General features: G+C 33.7%; 1 protein-coding gene across 1 annotated transcript; it reads right to left on the bottom strand.

Moving 5' to 3' along the window:
* Window positions 1-480: 480 nt before the first annotated feature.
* Window positions 481-18,701, bottom strand: DACT2 (dishevelled binding antagonist of beta catenin 2). The gene is made up of 4 exons (XM_053709161.1): window positions 18,194-18,701; window positions 6,491-6,623; window positions 4,003-4,302; window positions 481-2,568 (listed from the first exon to the last, which is right to left on the bottom strand). Exons 1-4 carry the CDS (start codon window positions 18,458-18,460, stop codon window positions 797-799), a joined length of 2,472 nt encoding a protein of 823 aa, XP_053565136.1. The 5' UTR covers window positions 18,461-18,701; the 3' UTR covers window positions 481-796.
* Window positions 18,702-19,068: the final 367 nt, after the last annotated feature.

Consider the following 19,068-nt stretch of genomic DNA (forward strand, 5'->3'; position numbering starts at 1 on the left):
TTTACAGTGCAATCAACTATATTTAAAATACCCCACTATAAGACAAGCTTCCTCTTTTATATGTTTGGCTATTTTAATTATTAAGAGTTGGAAACTATTCTATGCTTAAACTTGCCCGCACTTTAGGAAAAACTTTATATGATTTATCACAATTTGGGCAAATTCTGTTTTTAAATACAGGCTCTGTCAATCTTGACTAGTGGTAAACTAGCAAAAAAAACTCTGTTTATTTTTTTATAACCTGTTTATTTAATTAAAGAATAATATATAATGATCAACAAATAATCAGTGCACCATAGTTGAAAATATTTAATTAACACACTTGTGGGGGCCAAAAAACGTGAAAAAAAGGTTGTTTAGAAACACCCATATTCCCAAAACAAGTGACCAAATTTCTTATATCCATGTTAAATTAATTTCATATTTTTATTCCTTACATGACACTTGTGAAGTCAGTGGAGATCAAGTGCACTGAGATAGTTTTGGTTGAATATTAAATAGTTTTTAATAATATTGAATTTTAACATTTGCAAAATACAACAAGGCAAAATAAAGTCACTTTAAAAAAATAAAAAAAGACATAATTACTTAAGCCAACATTGCAAGAAAACAGCAAAACAAAATTGGGTACAGTGTGATTGTATAGTTGTTTACAAGTGAAAAAGTCTTTTGTGGAGTGTGGAGGTCATACACAGTTCATTCAAGATAAAACATTCCAGAAACCAGTCATTTCAATTGTTTTGCAAAGCAAAAACACAGTGTGTTGTCCTTGAGAGCAACAACCTATTACTCTTTCTTATACCATGGTCATAACCTTTAAAGATGCTGGCTGGAATCTCCTAATCTTCTTTTTTAGTGCTTTTGATGCTTTGATGCGACAGATCTTAGGCTCCGGATAAAGAGGCCTGGTCATGGACTTTGTGACTAAAGGAGGATTGACAGAAGAATCGACCCAAACTATTTCAGTCTCATCAGTGTCCTCACAATCCAAAGTAAGGCTGCTGGAGCTAGTACCGGCATCTGAATCACTTTCACTAGATTCACTATCCCCAAATCGGTTTGTAGTGTAGTCACTAACATCATCTTCACTTGTCTCTACTATAGTGGAATGAAAAAGAGAAGCGCATTCTGCTGAATATTCTGAATGATCAGACTCACTTTTTGCATAGGTTCCCATGAGCCGATGATGCCTAGATTTTGTCCGAAGACTTACTGTCCTCATAACTCCAGCTTTTTTAACTGGTTGTCTGTGCTGCACTAAACCTGTTCCAGGGCCACCTGGAAAATTTGCAAGTTGGCTCTTTATTGAAATCTCTACAGAAGATTGCCATTTGCGCTGTTTTTTGCTCACAGCTGTTTTAGCATTAACACCTTCAAAGGAATGAAGAGCACCAGATGAAGTCCGACAAAGTTGAGATCTTGGTATCAATTGTGGAATCCTATACTGGACAGGATACAAACTTGTTTCTGAACAAGACCTGCCACCTGCCTCCCCAACAAAAGTTGGCCTTCTCATGAGCATTCTCCCATTGTTTGTCATAGGTCTGTTTTGTTGAATCCATTCTATTGGCAGATTGGAGCATTCACCCAATTTTGGTTTGTCAATGGCACGGGAAGATCGTACGGGCCTTACAATCTTTTCACTATTCCTTCTTTTTAGCTTATCTGATTTATTTTTGGAAGAAGAGCATTTGAACTTAATTTGATGAGACTCTGCTGGGACAAATTTTGCCTGAACAAATTCATATCGACCCACTATTTCTTGATTTGTGTTATTTTTTGGGTTGTTACATTTATTGATTTTTTGAGGTACTATAATTCTTTTTTGTAAGTTTGACGGTTGGTGATTGGAGTCTTCAGAAGTAATGGTGGAGTAAGATCCAACTTCAATAGATTCTGTTGAAGTGTCCATGATAGTACTTAACCTACTAGAAACACAGTTAATGTTAGTGGTTTTGCTCTCCACAGATGGGAGACTGTTTTGCTGTTTGTCGGGTACATCATAAGAGGAGACATTTTGCTTTGTAGTTAGATTTCCTTTTTGTTTGCCAGCTTCCAGTGTACAAACCTGTTTTTCTTTCAGGCAATTGCTGCTATTAATTTTCAATCCACCAGGGCTGGTTCTTAAAACAAGTCTCTGGTATGTTATGGCTGGCTGATTCTTTTCTAATGCTCTTTCACTGCACTCAGACTGATTGTTTGCTTTGCATTTGCTTAATTGCAGCAATTTGTTTATATAACCTCCAGGTCTCTGTTCAGTATATAATTGAGGCTCTTCCAATAAAGTACCTGAAACACTATTAGGAGAATTTTTATTCTCAATGCATCGAGGGTCAATGTCTTGAGATTCATCCGATAAAGCAAAGAGTGGACTCTGTAAAGCAACGGCATGTAGAGGGCTTGGGTATGGATATATATCAATGCCTCTTTTGGAAACCAAATCACTTTGATATTTTGGATCAACATTATGAAACTGTATATCATTTCCATGGCAAAATGTTGAAACACGCTGTAGGTCTGATGCCATTTGAAAGTCAGAATTAGTTGGTATGAGTCTGTCAAGGTCTCCTACAGAGAACAAAAAAAAAACAGCAACATTTGTTAAAATACAAATTAAAACTTATGAAAGGCATCACACAAACTACTCATAGCATAATAAATGTTGATGTGTCTTCAACTATAAATATATATCAACTTGGAAATTTGGAAGCGAAATACAATGTTGTGACTACTATTATAACTTTAACACATTAATTTTTTTTCTTGTATAGTTTGGAGAATACAATAAATGTTTGAGAGAACAAAAAAAAGATAATTTTCTAAAAGACAGAAAACCACAATCACCAAGGCTATTAAAATGGTCTATTTTTTATGCATGGTTCATTTTAAAGGCCTCTCATCTTGCTTTGTGGCCACTGAAAAATCTGTTTAGTTGTAAACATTTTATGCATTTTCTTAATATTTTAACTCAGATAAACTACTTTTTAGAACTAAGACTTGCTAATCCTTTCTTTAGTAACCAACAACAAAGTTATCTGTTTTTAGAATTCAGACAATAGTCAGATCAATAAGGGATAAACTTTTTGTACAATCAATAGTGAAGCCTGAGATTAGAGTCATCAATTTGCTTTCCCAAATTGTTCTTAGTCTTTCTCTAAATACCCTAATAATCTCCTTTAGACTGTTAAAAGTCCCAAACAGGTATCTGGCACCTTAGGGACTGATGTTATAAAAATAGACAAATGAAGAAAGAATACAAAGAACTAAGAACCCATTAGGATTTAGTAAAAAGCTTGACACAAACTTTATTGTCAAGATATAGATGTATTTTCAGTACAACCGTAATCTATATAACCCTGTATCACTTAGATTGTAAATTCTTTAGGGAGCAATGCACAGTAAATTGTCGGCCCCATTCTGCCTTCCCTTCCATTTGTTTCCTTACTGCACCCCTTGTATAGCACTATGGAATCTGTTGGCACCTTACAAATAAAGATAATAATTGATGTAATGGATTTATGTATTTCAGTCCACAGTGAAGCTTCCAAATACTTTTAGAAATGTGTTGCCATTTATAGAGGGGTATTAAACAGAAATGAGAATCTTTATTAAGTATTTGGATTGCGTGCTTTTGTCCCTTAAAATATTTAAAACATTTTTTATAACTTATTTTTTCTCCTAATATATGAACAGTATTTGCCAAGAGGTTTACAACAGTGATATATCAAAGGGGTCAGATGAGAGTATGGAACCCAGGCAACATTTGACAGGGGTGTTACATGGGGAGAACTAAGTGTTTTTTTGTTTTTTAAAGGGAATTTACTCTCTTATGGGGTCCACTAGCTGGGTATCAGCATGCTCTTCAGTGGATTTAAATTTGCTGAACTTTAATCTTTGAGATGGTTGACAATGGTTTAAACTGTAGTAGACGGGGAATTTGGGGTGGGTGAGTCATGTTATTTTATCTTTAATTCTTGGTGAATTGTTTTTTCTGTTTCTTACCTGTAGAAACGGGTCTTGGTCGCGACCTTGCTTGGTTTCCTGTGAATTCGGAACAATTTTTGTTCTCATTTATATCCATGCTGCATACTCCCCAATTTTGAAGATTTACATTGGCAGATGAGACATGAACAGTAGTTTCATCTACAGATTTCGGCCTGTAATCAAAAACACTCAGACGGTTTCTGGATTGTTGGGCGAATGGATGAAGGCTGCTGTGGGATGCTGATAAACATTCACTGTATACGGACGTACAAGAATTAGATAGGGAACAGGAAGCGCCATCACTCAGTTCATAAAAACCTGTGTAAATAAAAATAATATATCATTTAGTTTAAAATGAAAAAAAAAGTTTAAGACAGTCAAATCAAAATCCATTGCATGTTAAAAAATGATATTGTACTATTAGGGCTCCATATACTAAGCAGCAAAAGCTGCTCCGGAGCCCTTGCGGGGCAGGTTCGCATATACGAGCCTGCCTCATGCAATGTAAGAAGCAGTGGTCATTAGATTGACAGCCCCTTCTCTCACGCGCTTGGTTTAGCAAGAGAAGGGGCAGACTTTACATGCTCACTTGAGCATGTAGTGATACATACGGGCAGCGGTTCCTGTTCGTCCGCTGCTTTATGTAGCACAGGCAAGTGGACAACCTCTCGAGTTGAGAAGCTTGTCCACTCAGCCATTAGTACATGATGGATTTAGAATGCACAGTACTGTACTAATAATTTTGCAATATATGTTTTAATTAAAAGTTCAAATGCACACAGATGAATAACATATTTGAATAGAAACACATTTGCAATATACATATATTGGAAAAAAATGCTTCTAGTAAAAGTTATCACTATTTTGGTGTTAACATTTTTTCTGCACATGCATGTGAAGCATAGCTAGATATTCTCAGTGCACCTGCATTTTAAATACAGCAGCTGCTCAGAGCACCAGTGGGGCATGTATCATGTCAGTAATTAACATAGTGAGTTATTTCCAGATGGTACAAGCACCTTAGGCTTTATGACCAAGTGCTGTGTTTAAAATGCTGGTGCACACCTAAATACCTTGTTGAAACAGCTATAGCTTTTATTAAAACATGTATATTACAAAAAAATCTTCTATTCAAAACTGAAATTCATCCCCGTGGATTCCAATTTTGGCTGTAATGCCCCTTTAATTTAGAAAAATATGGGCTTTCCAATATCAGAACCCTAATCTTGCGGGAGGGTAGATAATATGCAAATTTTTACCCCCAAAAAAAATATAGAAAGCAAGTGTTATGCACAATTTGTCCAGTGAAAAGGAAAGGCAGAAAACAAGTTATTTGAAAGGTTTCTACAGTATGTCTTTGAAATATGATACCTTATTAAACTATGCATTCTAGTTACCGCTTTCAAATAAAATGAATACCATTATCAAAAGCTGCCTAATGTATAATTAATAATGATGTTGAGAAAAGAGATATATTTTTTTTTATGTGACTTGGTAGCTGTCAAATTAGAACACTGCCACACCCTTTGTTTCTGCTCCACACAAAAGGAGGAAGCATAACCTAATAAAATATTAATCACTATTATTTTGAGAATAAACACCCAAGCCCTTAATCTCTCAACATATTTTGCTAACAAATAGGCCCAGAGCAAATTGTACATAAAAGCAAATGGAAAAAATGAGCACTTTGTTCATTGTAACAAAATGTGAATTAAATGAATATAGCTTGAAAAGAAGAATATTGTTTGGGATTATTATAGAACATGCAGTACTGCAGTAGGTTTGTGGCATGGATTATATGCATATTAATGTAGCATAGTTACCTAGAAAAAACAGGTAATCCCTGGTCTCCAGAATATTAGTTCAATTGAATCGCAGTGTTCTGGGGGACAATTTATCTATTTCCTCATAATTGAATATTATTATTATTCTTTATTTATAAAGTGCCACCAGATTCCGCATCGCTGTCCATGGGTACAAGGATAATAGTACAATGGAGAAACAATATGATAAAAGACAACATTTTACAGACAAATACAGGGGGAATTGAGGGCCCTATTCCCGTAGGAATTTACAATCTAGATTACAATCAAGAATATATGACCTACTAGAATTGCCTGATTATAGAAACAAAGGTATAATGTATTTTTTAGTTTTGTTGCCACTACAAACTGTTTAGAGATTTTAACTAATGAAGGGTGTATATTTCACACTGCTACACAGCTTTTCCATTAAAGATCGGGTCGACAAATCTGTTGACAGCCTCTGCCCTCATGTAATTGGCTGTGTGAGGAGAGGGGCGGGGTTGCACGCGAGCACACAGGAGCGCTTTTGTACAATGGTAAATGCGGGCAACAGATTGCTGCCCGCCAGAGGCAAAAGCTGATAAAGGGAGCCCTATTTGTTTGAATGAGGGTGCATGAGACATGAGCATGTATACTGCTGTATCAGTTGTTTACAAACATGCACATCCTACTAGTATCAGTATAAATGTAACCACCATTACCTGAACTTGGTCTACTATCACTGTCCAAGTTTTCATTAGATGATTTGTTGACATCCAGTTTAAGCTCACTTATTTGCTGATCAAGCTGATCCAAATGACTTTTCAAGCCAACGTCTTGTCTTCTTAAACGAGACTAAAATTTGAAAAAGAAAAAAATAGTTTATATTAGAAAAATAAATCAGCATGAAAAAAAACATTTATCATTAAAATTAAAGTTTCATGATTCAGATAAAGCATGCAATTTAAAAAAAAATGTTTCAATATACTTTCATTATGAAAACATGCACATTATTTTAATATGCACACTTTCTGAGGCTCAAGTTCCTACTGAACATGTGCAAAAGTGCACCGTATATACATATACACATTTTGTGATTGGCTAATGGCTGTCACATGATACAGGGGGAGGGACAATTGGATACAATTTGAAAATATTCTACTGCTCATTTCAAATTCAAAGTTATTACTATTGCATTGTATTCTTATTGTGTAATTGTCAATAATTCAATCATACAGTATTTAGTGGTTCTGTAACAATCAATTCCAACACTATTGTTGTGAGAAGGTTTGTTGAACAAAATGAAGATGTACATTAAACTTAGTATGAAAATGCTTCCATCATATTTATTTATGGTAAAATGTAACTGACTCTGCAACATTCTGCACAGGGATTGGTTAGCTCAGAGTTAATTTGCATCTGTCCCTAACTGGCCAAAACAAAGGGAGGCCAGGGACATAGATTCCACCAAGCTTTAAAAGGGATTTAACACTAAACTGTGCTAAAAAATGGCTGTTTTAATTATTCTAAAATACTTATTTGTAACACCAATGATTAGTTGCTTATAAAAGGTACCAAATATAGGAACAGGGGTCAAGTCCTACAAAAAAGTGTGGGAACTCACCAAGACGTCTACCCCCTCACAATTAATATTGTGTTATATATACACACACACACTTTGGTTAATGAAAGCAAATTAAATCCAGTGAAGGGTTTAAAGGTTGCCTTTGGGCCTGAGAATCCTCCTCTGTCACAGAGCCTCACCCACTTAAGCTGCAATAGTCCAATTTCTGCTGAGGGGAGCTAAATAACACCAGAGCAAGCCACACAGAACTATAAGCATCATGTGTTACACATAGTGCAGGGTGATCACACAGCAGGACAGCTGAATTTAGTGTATTGTACGAAGTGTTAATGCCCATTACAAGAGGATCTCACAATCTCTCTAACCAGACTGTGCTCTAGCTCCTCCCACCGGCAGCAGCCATGTTTATTGAGGTGTTTCTGTTCTCTGTCCAGGGGGAACTTAGTTCCTCCTGCAAAAATAGTGCAGGAACTCTGTTCCCATGCGTTCCCACTCAACTTGACCCCTATGTAGGAAGAATACTTTATTATCCATTTCATATTAAAGCAACCTAACAGTCAAAACTAAACCTTCAATTTTGACTATTATGACACTTGTAACTTTTTGGCTGCAAAAGAGGCCAGGGACTAGTACTAGATGGAATACAATAAAGGAAAGTTAAAGGGTTGCTGTTTAATCTTTCTCTTAAAGGGATAGTAAACTCCAAAATGTTCTTTTAAGATTCAGATAGAACATACAATTTTAAGCAACTTTCCAATTTACTTCTATTATCAAATTTGCTTAATTCTCTTGTTATCCATTGCTGAAGGGGCAGCATTGCACTTCTGGCAGCAAGCTGAACACATCTAGTTATCCAATCACAAGAGACAAATGTATGCAGGCACCAACTAGCTCCCACTAGTGTGGGATATGTGTGTATTCATTTTTAACAAGGGATACTAAGAGAACGAAGCACATTTAAAATTAGAAGTGAATTTAAAAGTGTCTTAAAATGATGTGCTCTATCTGAATCATGCAAGTTTAATTTTGGCTTTCCTATCCCTTTAATGTGTTTTTAATACCAGCTGCAGATTATTACATGTAATGGAAATATATTTTAATCAATTATACCAAAATGTATCTGCAATTAAGTATTTGTCAACATCTTATAATCAGTTTCCCAGATATATGCTGAGCTATACAGGTCATTAAGTGCTGAAAACAACATTAACAAAATCTAATCCAGGACTGAATGCATTAAATGGCTTTTTAGTTAAAAGATGATTCAATAGCCAGTGAAGCACCCAATCTCATTAAGATGAAAGCCAATGGGAGTATTCAGAGCACCACAATGCAATCAATTGGATCTGAGATTCAATTATCCCAAACAGTCAATTTTAATTTGAAAATCTTACTTGCATCTTTTACTAGTAGCTTTCCTCTTTCATGTGTGAAAATCGATAGCTTTGTATACCAGTTGTGTCAAATAAGCACTATTTATTTAATAATAATAATAATAATAATAATAATTATTATTATTATTATTTCAAATGTATTAAATTGCACCTTATTCTAAACAACCATAAACATTCTTCATTATATCATTAGATGTTTAGTGTTTATATGTGTCTTAAAGGGACATTAATCATTTTGAATCGTAATATCAAAATGTTTAACTATGTGTGGTAAAACTTTACAATTTACTTTCAATATTTATTTTGTCCTCTTTTCCTGTAATTTAGCAATTGTGCTATTTCTGGTTCCCATGAGTTTATATAAAATAATGGATGCAGACATGTTGAAACCTATGTTTCCCTTATATATATATTTTTCTGCAGAGGACAGTTAGGGACAGATTAAAGGGATATGAAACCCAACAATTTTATTTTGTGATTCAGACAGAGCATAGCATTTTTAAAAAGTTTCCAATTGGCTTAAATTATAAAATATGCTTAATTCCCATGATATTCTATGTTTAAGAGATACCTAGGTATATATTTGGAGTACTACCTTGTAGGAAATTATGCTGTCATCTACTACATCTAGTGCTCTTGCAAATGAATAACAATCTTGCAAAACTGCTGTCATATAGTGCTCCAGACATGTGCACGCCCCTGAGCTCACATCCCTGCTTTTAAACAAAAGATGTCAAGAGAAAGAAATTTGATAATTGAAGTAAATTAGAAAGTTGTGTAAAATTGCATCCTCTTTCCAGAAATGGACCGGCTCTTAAGCATTACTTCCCTGCATGCAACGATAACGAAGAAAAATGTATAATAGAAGTAAATAACAAAGTTGTTTAAATTTGCATCTATTTGAAATATGAAAGAATAATTGTGTATGTTCTTATTGTTGTCCCAGTCCCTTTCACTGGGTGTCCCAGCCTAAACTCATCAGTGCTAAACTGTGAGCTTCTAAGTAAGTTTTTAAAAGGTTTTATACTAGATTTTTATATCAGTATCTGTGCATATCCTTCTTTATAGTAGTGTCAGTTATGTGTAGTTATAGGAAAATTGGTGTACACTGTCCCTTTAATATCCTTTAAACTTGTTTTGATCTATTTTTTTAATCAGAAATACAATATTTTGATTACCCATTATCCTTCACAAGGTTCAATACCTGCTGTGAAAAATCCTTTTTCTTCATAACGTAAGGTATGATATTAATAATGAGAATTGTCCCAACAGCTTGAAAACACAAAATATAGTAAGCAAGCGCATTCCTAACGATAATCATAATTATAATCATTAACAAGATTTTTTTTAAAGCAAACTGAAACAGAACTGCTGTATACAGTTTATAATATAAGCTTTTGCAATTAAAGGACCACTCAATGCAGTATAATTGTATAATTAAAAAGTACATAATAAAAACACAAGGCAATAAAACTCTGAATTTCATATAAGCAGTAGATTTTTTTTTCTGACAAATTAATTTTTTCTCCCATTTTCTGGCCCCCCTGTATCATGTGACAGACATCAGCCAATCATAGACTAGTATAAATATACCCTGTGAGCTTGTGCACATGCTCAGTAGGATCTTGTTCCCCAGAAAGTGTGTATATAAGAAGATTGTGCAAAATTTGATAATGGTTAGTAAATTGGAAAGCATGTTCTATCTGAATCATAAAAGTTTATTTTGGATTGAGTGTCCCTTTAAATATATTTATACTCAAAAAGATTCTTGTATATTAGACACATATAAATATTAATATGTTTTAAATGCTAGTTATAAATGCTAAATATTTTAACTTTAGGAAAAAAACATGGATAAAAATGTAATAATAGATTTTTACATATTCTTTAACATGACATCTATGACAGGTCTCACTAAATAACATGAGTGTCACTGTTTATTTGATAAAGTGTTTCAAATAATCCATCATATACTTGTTCTTTATAGTTTGTTTGATTTACTTTTGAACCTACAAAATATCCTGAAGTATATAATGCGAGAAGGAAGGATGAGACTAACTGGAGACAAGAAATAATAAAGGTGTATTATCATGTGTGGAGGAAAGTGCTTAAAGGCACAAAACAACGTTCAAAGAACGAGTCACTGCTTCCTGACTATAAACAAGAGGCTGTTTTACAATAAGTACAATAAGGAAAGGCTAGAAGTAACACCCTATACAAATGCAAAATCCTAAAACAAATTTGCCATGGTACATATATGGTGGCTTAGCTTTTCACTGCTATAGATGTATTAGACTATGGCCTAAGCTATTTGTAAACAAAGACAAATAAAGGGACATTGTACACAAAATAAACTCCCCCATAAAGGGCTAGATTACAAGTGGAGCGCCAATTTATCCCACAAAAGGGCAAATTCGCCCTATTACAGGCTTGGGATAAATAATCAGCCATTACATCAGTCTAAGAGGTGGCGAAAGGGTAGGGAAGCAGTGGTCTGGTGACCGCTGCTTGTTAAAGGGACAGTCTAACCCAAAAAAAAACTTTCATGATTCCGATAGAGCATGTAATTTTAAACAATTTTCCAATTTACTTTTATCACCAATTTTGCTTTGTTCTCTTGGTATTCTTAGTTGAAAGCTTAATCTAGGAGGTTCATATGCTAATTTCTTAGACCTTGAAGGCCACCTCTTTTCAGAATGCATTTGAACAGTTTTTCACCACTAGAGGGTGTTAGTTCACGTATTTCATATAGATAACACTGTGCTCGTGCACGTGAAGTTATCTGGGAGCAGGCAGTGATTGGCTAAACTGTAAGTCTGTTAAAAGAACTGAAATAAAGGGGCAGTTTGCAGAGGCTTAGATACAAGATAATCACAGAGGTTAAAAGTATATTAATATAACTGTGTTGGTTATGCAAAACCGGAGAATGGGTAATAAAGGGATTATCAATCTTTTAAAACAATAAAAATTCTGGTGTAGACTGTCCCTTTAAATATGGTGTGCAGGTTTTCTTGTGAGAACCTGCATTCACAGGCAGGCAATTCCCCTTTAAACTTCTTACTCAGGGAAAACACTGTTACTGTGCTTACTAATTTTGATCTACCTATTGAATATTCTTAAAGTATTATGTATTGTGGTGCACATAACATTGTATTTTTCATCCGTGTGTGTGTTTATGGTAATTTGCTCCTGTAGGAATAGCGCATGTGACCCTTTTGTAAATAAAGGAATTTTCTGTGTTTACAATCAACATTCAGACTCTTTAAAACCTTTCATAAAATCAAAAAGAGGAATAAATGATGACATGTAAGGGAAAAAAAGTAAGATGTGAGAACAATTTTCTTATATTTATTTAACCTAACTATGGCTTTTAAGGTTGTAATCTCATAAAGACAAATTACAGTACAGCACCTTAAATTCTTGTATACAACATCAGTTTTATACATCAACCAAAAATATGGTAAAATTAACCAATTAAACAGCTTTAATGTTAATAGACAGATGTTGATTTAGGAAAGAATTTCAAGAAAAAATATAAAGTAGTGCTTTGCCAAAGTTACATCTGTAAAGTATATCAATTATCCTTGCCCTCTGTATAATGTGACAGCCATCAGCAAGGCACATGCTTATATATCTGTACATTGTGAATTCTTGCACATGCTCAGTAGGAGATTGTGCATCAGAAAGCATAAATATAAAAAGACTGCACAATTTTAAAATGGAAGTAAACTTAATTATTTTTTAATTGCATAATCTATCTGCATCCTTTTTCATTACAGCAGCAGTGAGCCTGGACTGAGTGTGGATCGTTATTCCCACTTTCTGTGGCCCATTCAGCATGTACTGGTGAAATAATTTTGAATTCCAATCAAGAAAGGAGGGAAATTATATTGTCATTTGTAATAACTATGAATATATATGTGGTCTGCAAAAAATCTCACATATTTAAATGTTTTAAAAACATTTTTTTTAATTCTGTGACTTGTATACCTACATGGTACAGCCAAATTTTGGTACCAAAAATCTAAATTTATACTGTCATACACTGGGTATAAAGCCTAGGTTATAAAAGTGTAACTTATTTATTTCTTAGGTGAAAAAATGTAAAAATGATTTTATATAAAATAGTGTCACCTACTGGGCATTATATGAGAATGAAATCAAACATGTATTATCTGATCTATTAGATTGACAAGCTGTACTATTTAAAGGGATATAAAACCCAAATGTTTTATTTTGTGATTCTGACAAAGCATACCATATTAAAAAAAAGTTCCCAATTGACTTCTATTATGAAATTAGCTTTTGTTCCCATGATATTCTGTGTTGAAGAGATACCTAGGTAGACATCTGGAGCACACGATGGCAGGAAATAGTGCTGCCCTCTGGTACTTTTTACAAATCTAAAACTGCTGCCATATAGTGCTCTAGAAATGGTAGCATACATTCCTGCTTTTCAACAAAAGGTACCAAGAAAACGAAGAAAAATTTATAATAGAAATAAATTATAAAGTTGTTTAAAATTGCATGCTCTATATGAATCATGAAAGAAACATTCTGAGTTTCATATCCTTTTAATGCAGAAAGAATATAGGTATAAAACTAAATGGGGCCAAAATATGTCTTTAAATTGATTTCTCAGTGTGCTATATGCTTTTTTATAAAAGCATATAACCTGCACATTAGGTTAAATTTATGAGTGCTGTGTCTATATATATGTGTATATATATATATATATATATATATATATATATATATATTTTATTTTTTAAATTATATATATATATATACATATATACACACACACATATACATATAAATGTAATTGTCTTTTGCAATAAAAAACTTTGCACAACAAAAGAATGTACTAATTTCAACAAGACGAAATCTTATTGAATTGTCTGTTTAAAGGGACAGCAAAGTCAAAATTAAACTTGCATTCCAATATACTTTTATTATAAAAAATGTTTTGTTCTCTTGGTATATTTTATTGAAGAGTAAAACTAGGTTGTCTCAGAAGTGCTCAGGAGTGTGCACGTGTCTTTAGTACTCTATGGCAGCAGTGTCTTGCATATTGTATAACAAAGCTACAAATAATGTTGCAAAACACTGCTACCATAGAGTACTAAAGACACGTGCACACTCCTGAGCGCTCTTATGAGCCTACCTAGTTTTACTCTTCAATAAAAGAAACCAAGAGAACTAAGCAAATTTGATAACAGAATTGGAAAGTTGTTTAAAATTGCATGCTCTATCCGATTCATTAAAGTTTAATTTTGGCTTTACTGTCCCATTAATTCAAATGATCAAATATGTTTGGAGTTTTGTGTGGCACCCTATTGCCAGTGCTGTGTGATGTTCATATCTCCTAGCCTGTTAAACAAACAGCTTCCGTCATCAAAACACTTTAACACTGTGTGGCCCTGTGACATGGCAGAAAGATAAGAAAGCTTGTTGATTTAACCTTAATAACATCAATGAGCTGTGAGTCTTTGAAAAATAATTGGGGACAGTCATGAAGCAGTAAACAGGAAGTAAAAACACTGTTAGCTTTAAAGATATTATTACTGTATACAGGAAATATTCAGAATCTACTTGAAATAACTCTAAACAATTTTTTAACAAGTAGAATGTGATATCTACAATGATGCCCTTATAATAATAACAGAATTAGCATTTTAATAGAAAAGTGAAAGATTACATTTATTGCTGTTTGTAGTTTGAATGATGCTTTTATTATGGGAGATTCCTATTAAAAAACTTAAGTTCATTATAATTATTTATGAAGCACTAGAATAAAAAAAATAAATGAAGAAACATTTTTCTTTAAAAGACATTGTACACAGATTTTACAGAGTCCTGCTGGATGTTATCTGTCTTTTCATATGCAGGGAAGGGGGGAGGGGGAGTGTCTACTCTTTTTATTTCCTCAACCCCTTTCAGTGGGTGTCCCAGACTATTTTATCAACAGTGCTAAATTGGGAGCTTCTAAGTAAGTTTTTAAAGGTTTTATACTGGATTTTTAGATCAGTATCTGTGCATATTCTTCTTTATAGTATTGTCTATTACATGCAGTGATATGAAAATTGATGTATACTGTCCCTTTAAAAAAGGCAAAGCTATCATTAATTATTTCATTTGTAGGTAATTCAGTGCTTAGCGCTTTACCACATCTCTGCTTTTTGTTCAAGTGTTCAAGTGATTTTTAATCTAATATTTATTGTACAACGTATGAGCCAAGGCAGATAGATGTTGGCCACGTCATGAACGTGCCATTGCATAATAACAAATGCATTATAGTTTTAATAATTTTGAGACTGTGGTAGTATCTAAAGAAATGGATTAAATGTATTTTGTTTTCATATGTTCAAAACATGCACATATTCATTAACATTTTTAATCTTTTTTTGAAAGTGCAATAACCCAAGAATACACATCATGTCATATTTTCCCACTTCAATTTCTGTTCATATTTTTCATTAATTATAAAGTAGGAAATTGCAATTGTTTTCCATACTAATTATTAATAATACTAATTATTATTATTATAATCCTCATTGTTATCATTATATTTGGGGAATATCAAATCTAAAAAAGGGTTTATTATGTCTAAGCAGAAGTCATTTTAAGTAATGGACAATATGGAAAGGGGTTAAACACATACAACAAGGGAGCAACAGAGCACTGCTAGCCCAAAGTTAAAACTGACTGTCAACCAATAAGCAACAATAGTTAAAAAGCTGGGTTGTGAGACTGGAGATGCTGATTGGCTCAACTGCTGTATTTGCTAGGAACCTGCAGTTCTTTGCTGGGGTTGCTCTAACAAATTTGAGCATATAATATTCCCACTACTTTAACACAATAACTCAAAGACTGCCCTACCACCTCTTGTAAAATGGAAGTTAAAATTCAACTTTTCAGTTTTAAAATATTCACAGCTATTTTTTATATCCTCTTTCTTTTGGCATTCTTTGTTGAAACGTAGCTACTTCTATGAGAGCATACTTAGGTAGGCTAAGATTTTATAAAAAATAATTTGATGTGTAATTATTATCCTCAGTACACAGTGAGTTAAATATAAATTCATGAAAAGCTGAACTGCAAGTTGCTTAGGTTAATCATCGGTGTGATTTTACCCCCTAGGAATAAAGAATTTACATTTCTGTTTCAAAGAATTCTCTCTGGTCCAGAGTACACCTTTCAAAGCATCTCTCTAACATAGTTTACACTGTTAAATTGACAGGAAACTATTTTTTTTCTTTCTTTTATGATTCAGAGAGAGTGTATAATTTTAAACAACTTTTCAATTTACTTATATGATCAAATTTGCTTTGTTCTCTTTGTATCTATTGTTGAAGGAGCAGCAACACACTACTAGGAGCTCACTGTGCACACCAGGGAAGTAAATGACAAGAGGCATATATGTGCAGCTACCAATAAATAGTAATAGCTGCTACTAAGCATACCTAGGTATCCTTTTCAACAAATGACACCAATAAAACAAAGCAGATTAGATAATAGAAATAAATTGGCAAATTGTTTAAAAGCTCTATCTGAATCATGAAAGGAGATTATTGGGTTTATTGTCCCTTGCATAATGCATGATAGACACAGTATTCTTTTATACCTGACAAACTACATCTCAGACATAGACAAGGTTACAGTGAACTGTTGACACTACAAATACAGATGTATATTGTCTGTCTGTTTACTTCAGACTATAACAACTGTGGTGGTCTGTGCAATATATGCCATTAGGTACTGAGGTCTGCAGAACCCAGGGAACTGTGCATACTTAAGCAAAGCAAATGACTGACTGTTAAATGTGCAGTCAATTTATAAAACATCTGTGTTTGTTAACACTTACATGATTTCATCCCAGATTTGTTGCAATTAATTAACACATATAGTGCACAATTTAATAATAAGGAATTAACTCAAGTGTAAGCACATAAACACATACAGTGCTAAACTTGTTAAAAATAATTACATTTCCTTATTGTAAGACAAAACGTATTACAGTATTTTCAAAAGAGATGCTGCAAAAAAAAAATGTCAATGTGATGACAACAGTTCATATATTTTGTGATGTTTGCTGTAATTGGAGGAAAAATAGGAATAGATCATTTGTGAAAACTCAACAAGATGGGCTTGAAGGGATTTATTTCACTGTGATCACTGAATAAAAAGAATATGATCAATGAATCATTGTGTACAATATTGTATATAAAATATAATTTGCTTTCTCCAACTGCTATGCAAAATGTTACAAATAGAAACGACCAAATTAGTATCATCAATGTTTTTTATGAACATAAAAGCTTTAGGGAGCTTACTAAGGGCTATTCCTAACAAATGGCTAAGATTAATATGATGAATCATAATAGATATTGCACACCCCTTCTGTAGTGATTCTAACAAGTTTCCCTCCATGTTAGACAGAAAAAAAAATAATAGTGAGATATATTATTTAAAAAATGATGCACATTTACCAAGCTACAGACAAAAGGATATCATTCAATAAAAAAATGAAAGGGATGTAAAAGACCAAACTGTTTTTTTTTTTTTTTTATGATTCAGGTAAGGCATGTGATTTTAAACAACTTTCTAATTTACTTCTATCTTTATATTTTTTGTATCTTTTGTTGAAAAACAGGGATGTGTGTTTATAAGCTGGCCCACTTCTGGAGCACTATATAGCAGCAGTTTTGCAAGAATGTTATCCATTTGTAAGAGCACTAGATAGCAGCACTATTTCCTACCATTTAGTGCTCCAGATGCCTAACTAGATTTCTCTTCAGCACAAAATATAATGGGAACTAAGCAAATTTGATAATAGAAGTAAATTCGAAACTGTCTGAATCACAAAATATTTTTTTTTTTTTGGGGGGGGGTCATAGCCCTTTAAATGACATTCATTAGAACTTCCATAAGACTCTTTTTCTAGTCTATCGATGCACAAATAAATACATTAAAGTGAGGATAATTCTAAGGAAATAGATACTAAATACCTATAATTTCTATATTATAAAAAAAAACATTTCTGAATTCTGCACTATGTACAGTGACTACAATACTCATATATAAGTGATATAAACATTTTTTGTGAGGAAATAAAAAACCTACTAGTTATAATTTCTATATAAAAAACAATTTCTGAATTCTGTACTATGTACAGTGACTACAATACTCATATATTGAGTAATATAAACCATTTTAGGGGAACTGGAAACCTACTAGTTATAATTTCTATATAAAAACAATTTCTGAATTCTGCACTATACACAGTGACTAAAAGAAGCGATATAAACCATGTTATTTTATTGTTGTGGTGTTCACATATTAGCAGTAATGAAGTACTCTTTACCTATGTATGTGTCTGTATCAAGTAATATAGGAAAATAACTGAGTTTAGATGCTATTTAGATGACATAACCAGTACTCACCAGTTGTTCCTTGAGGACAGTCAGTGTGGCCTCCAACCTGAGTTCCTCACAGCGGTATGATCCCGGGTTGTCCTTATTACACTGCCGCAGGGTCACTGCAGGGGCCGGCTGCATAGCTAGGGCTGCGGTCACCAGCGTCTCCTGTTTCTCCCTAAGGAGGTGCAGCTCCTGCAGCCCAGCCAGGGCAGCTTGCAGCCTCTCCCCAACCCTGCTGCGATCCCAAGCTGTCGGCCTCTGCAGGGCCGCTGTCCTCTTGCTGCTCAGCATCTCCTCTAACAGCCACTGCTCATCTCCATCAATAGAAAGAACAAACGTGTTTTTTTTTTGTCAGCAATATCTATTAATTCTATTCCTAAAATCCATAACAATTCATTTAGAATTGTTCTATTGTTGTAGATTAATAGATCCCTGATAAAATAAAAAGATCTATAAATGGACAAATGGTGCAGGTTTTGTAAAAAAAAAATCTGGCAGCAGACTGCAGAGTCCTAGAAATGCAGTGTTGTGCTTCTTTTAGAGGAAATAACAAGATTGAAGTCTGAGCCCTGGGACTTGTCTGTTCAGTTTTGTCAGCTGCTGCAAAACCAATGCTCTCTGTGAATGGTTGACACCTACCTGTATGGAAAAAAAGAAGCATCCCCCAACTTATTCCCTCCCCTCCTCCTCCCTCTTCCCTCTTCTGGTTCGTCTGCACACTCTTTTTGTAGATGTGATCTCTCTCAAGTAGATGTCAACAAGAACAAATCCTTGCCCCTAGGTCACATGTAATCTTGGGGAGTACAATAATATCTGCCCCAAAATATGTTACAATGTACAAATCAAAGGATAGATTAGATAGATGATAGATACATACATAATATATTCTATAGTATAAA

The sequence above is a fragment of the Bombina bombina genome, chromosome 4 (assembly GCF_027579735.1).
Source record: "Bombina bombina isolate aBomBom1 chromosome 4, aBomBom1.pri, whole genome shotgun sequence".
Lineage (NCBI taxonomy): Eukaryota > Metazoa > Chordata > Amphibia > Anura > Bombinatoridae > Bombina > Bombina bombina.

Coding starts and splice junctions, on each gene's coding strand:
- DACT2 (XM_053709161.1), bottom strand. CDS start 18,460: ATGCTGAGCAGCAAGAGGACAGCGGCCCTGCAGAGGCCGACAGCTTGG. Junction 6,624..18,193: donor CTGTCCTCAAGGAACAACTG/GTGAGTACTGGT, acceptor TTCAAATTTTAG/TCTCGTTTAAGAAGACAAGA. Junction 2,569..4,002: donor ACCAAGACCCGTTTCTACAG/GTAAGAAACAGA, acceptor TGTTCTCTGTAG/GAGACCTTGACAGACTCATA.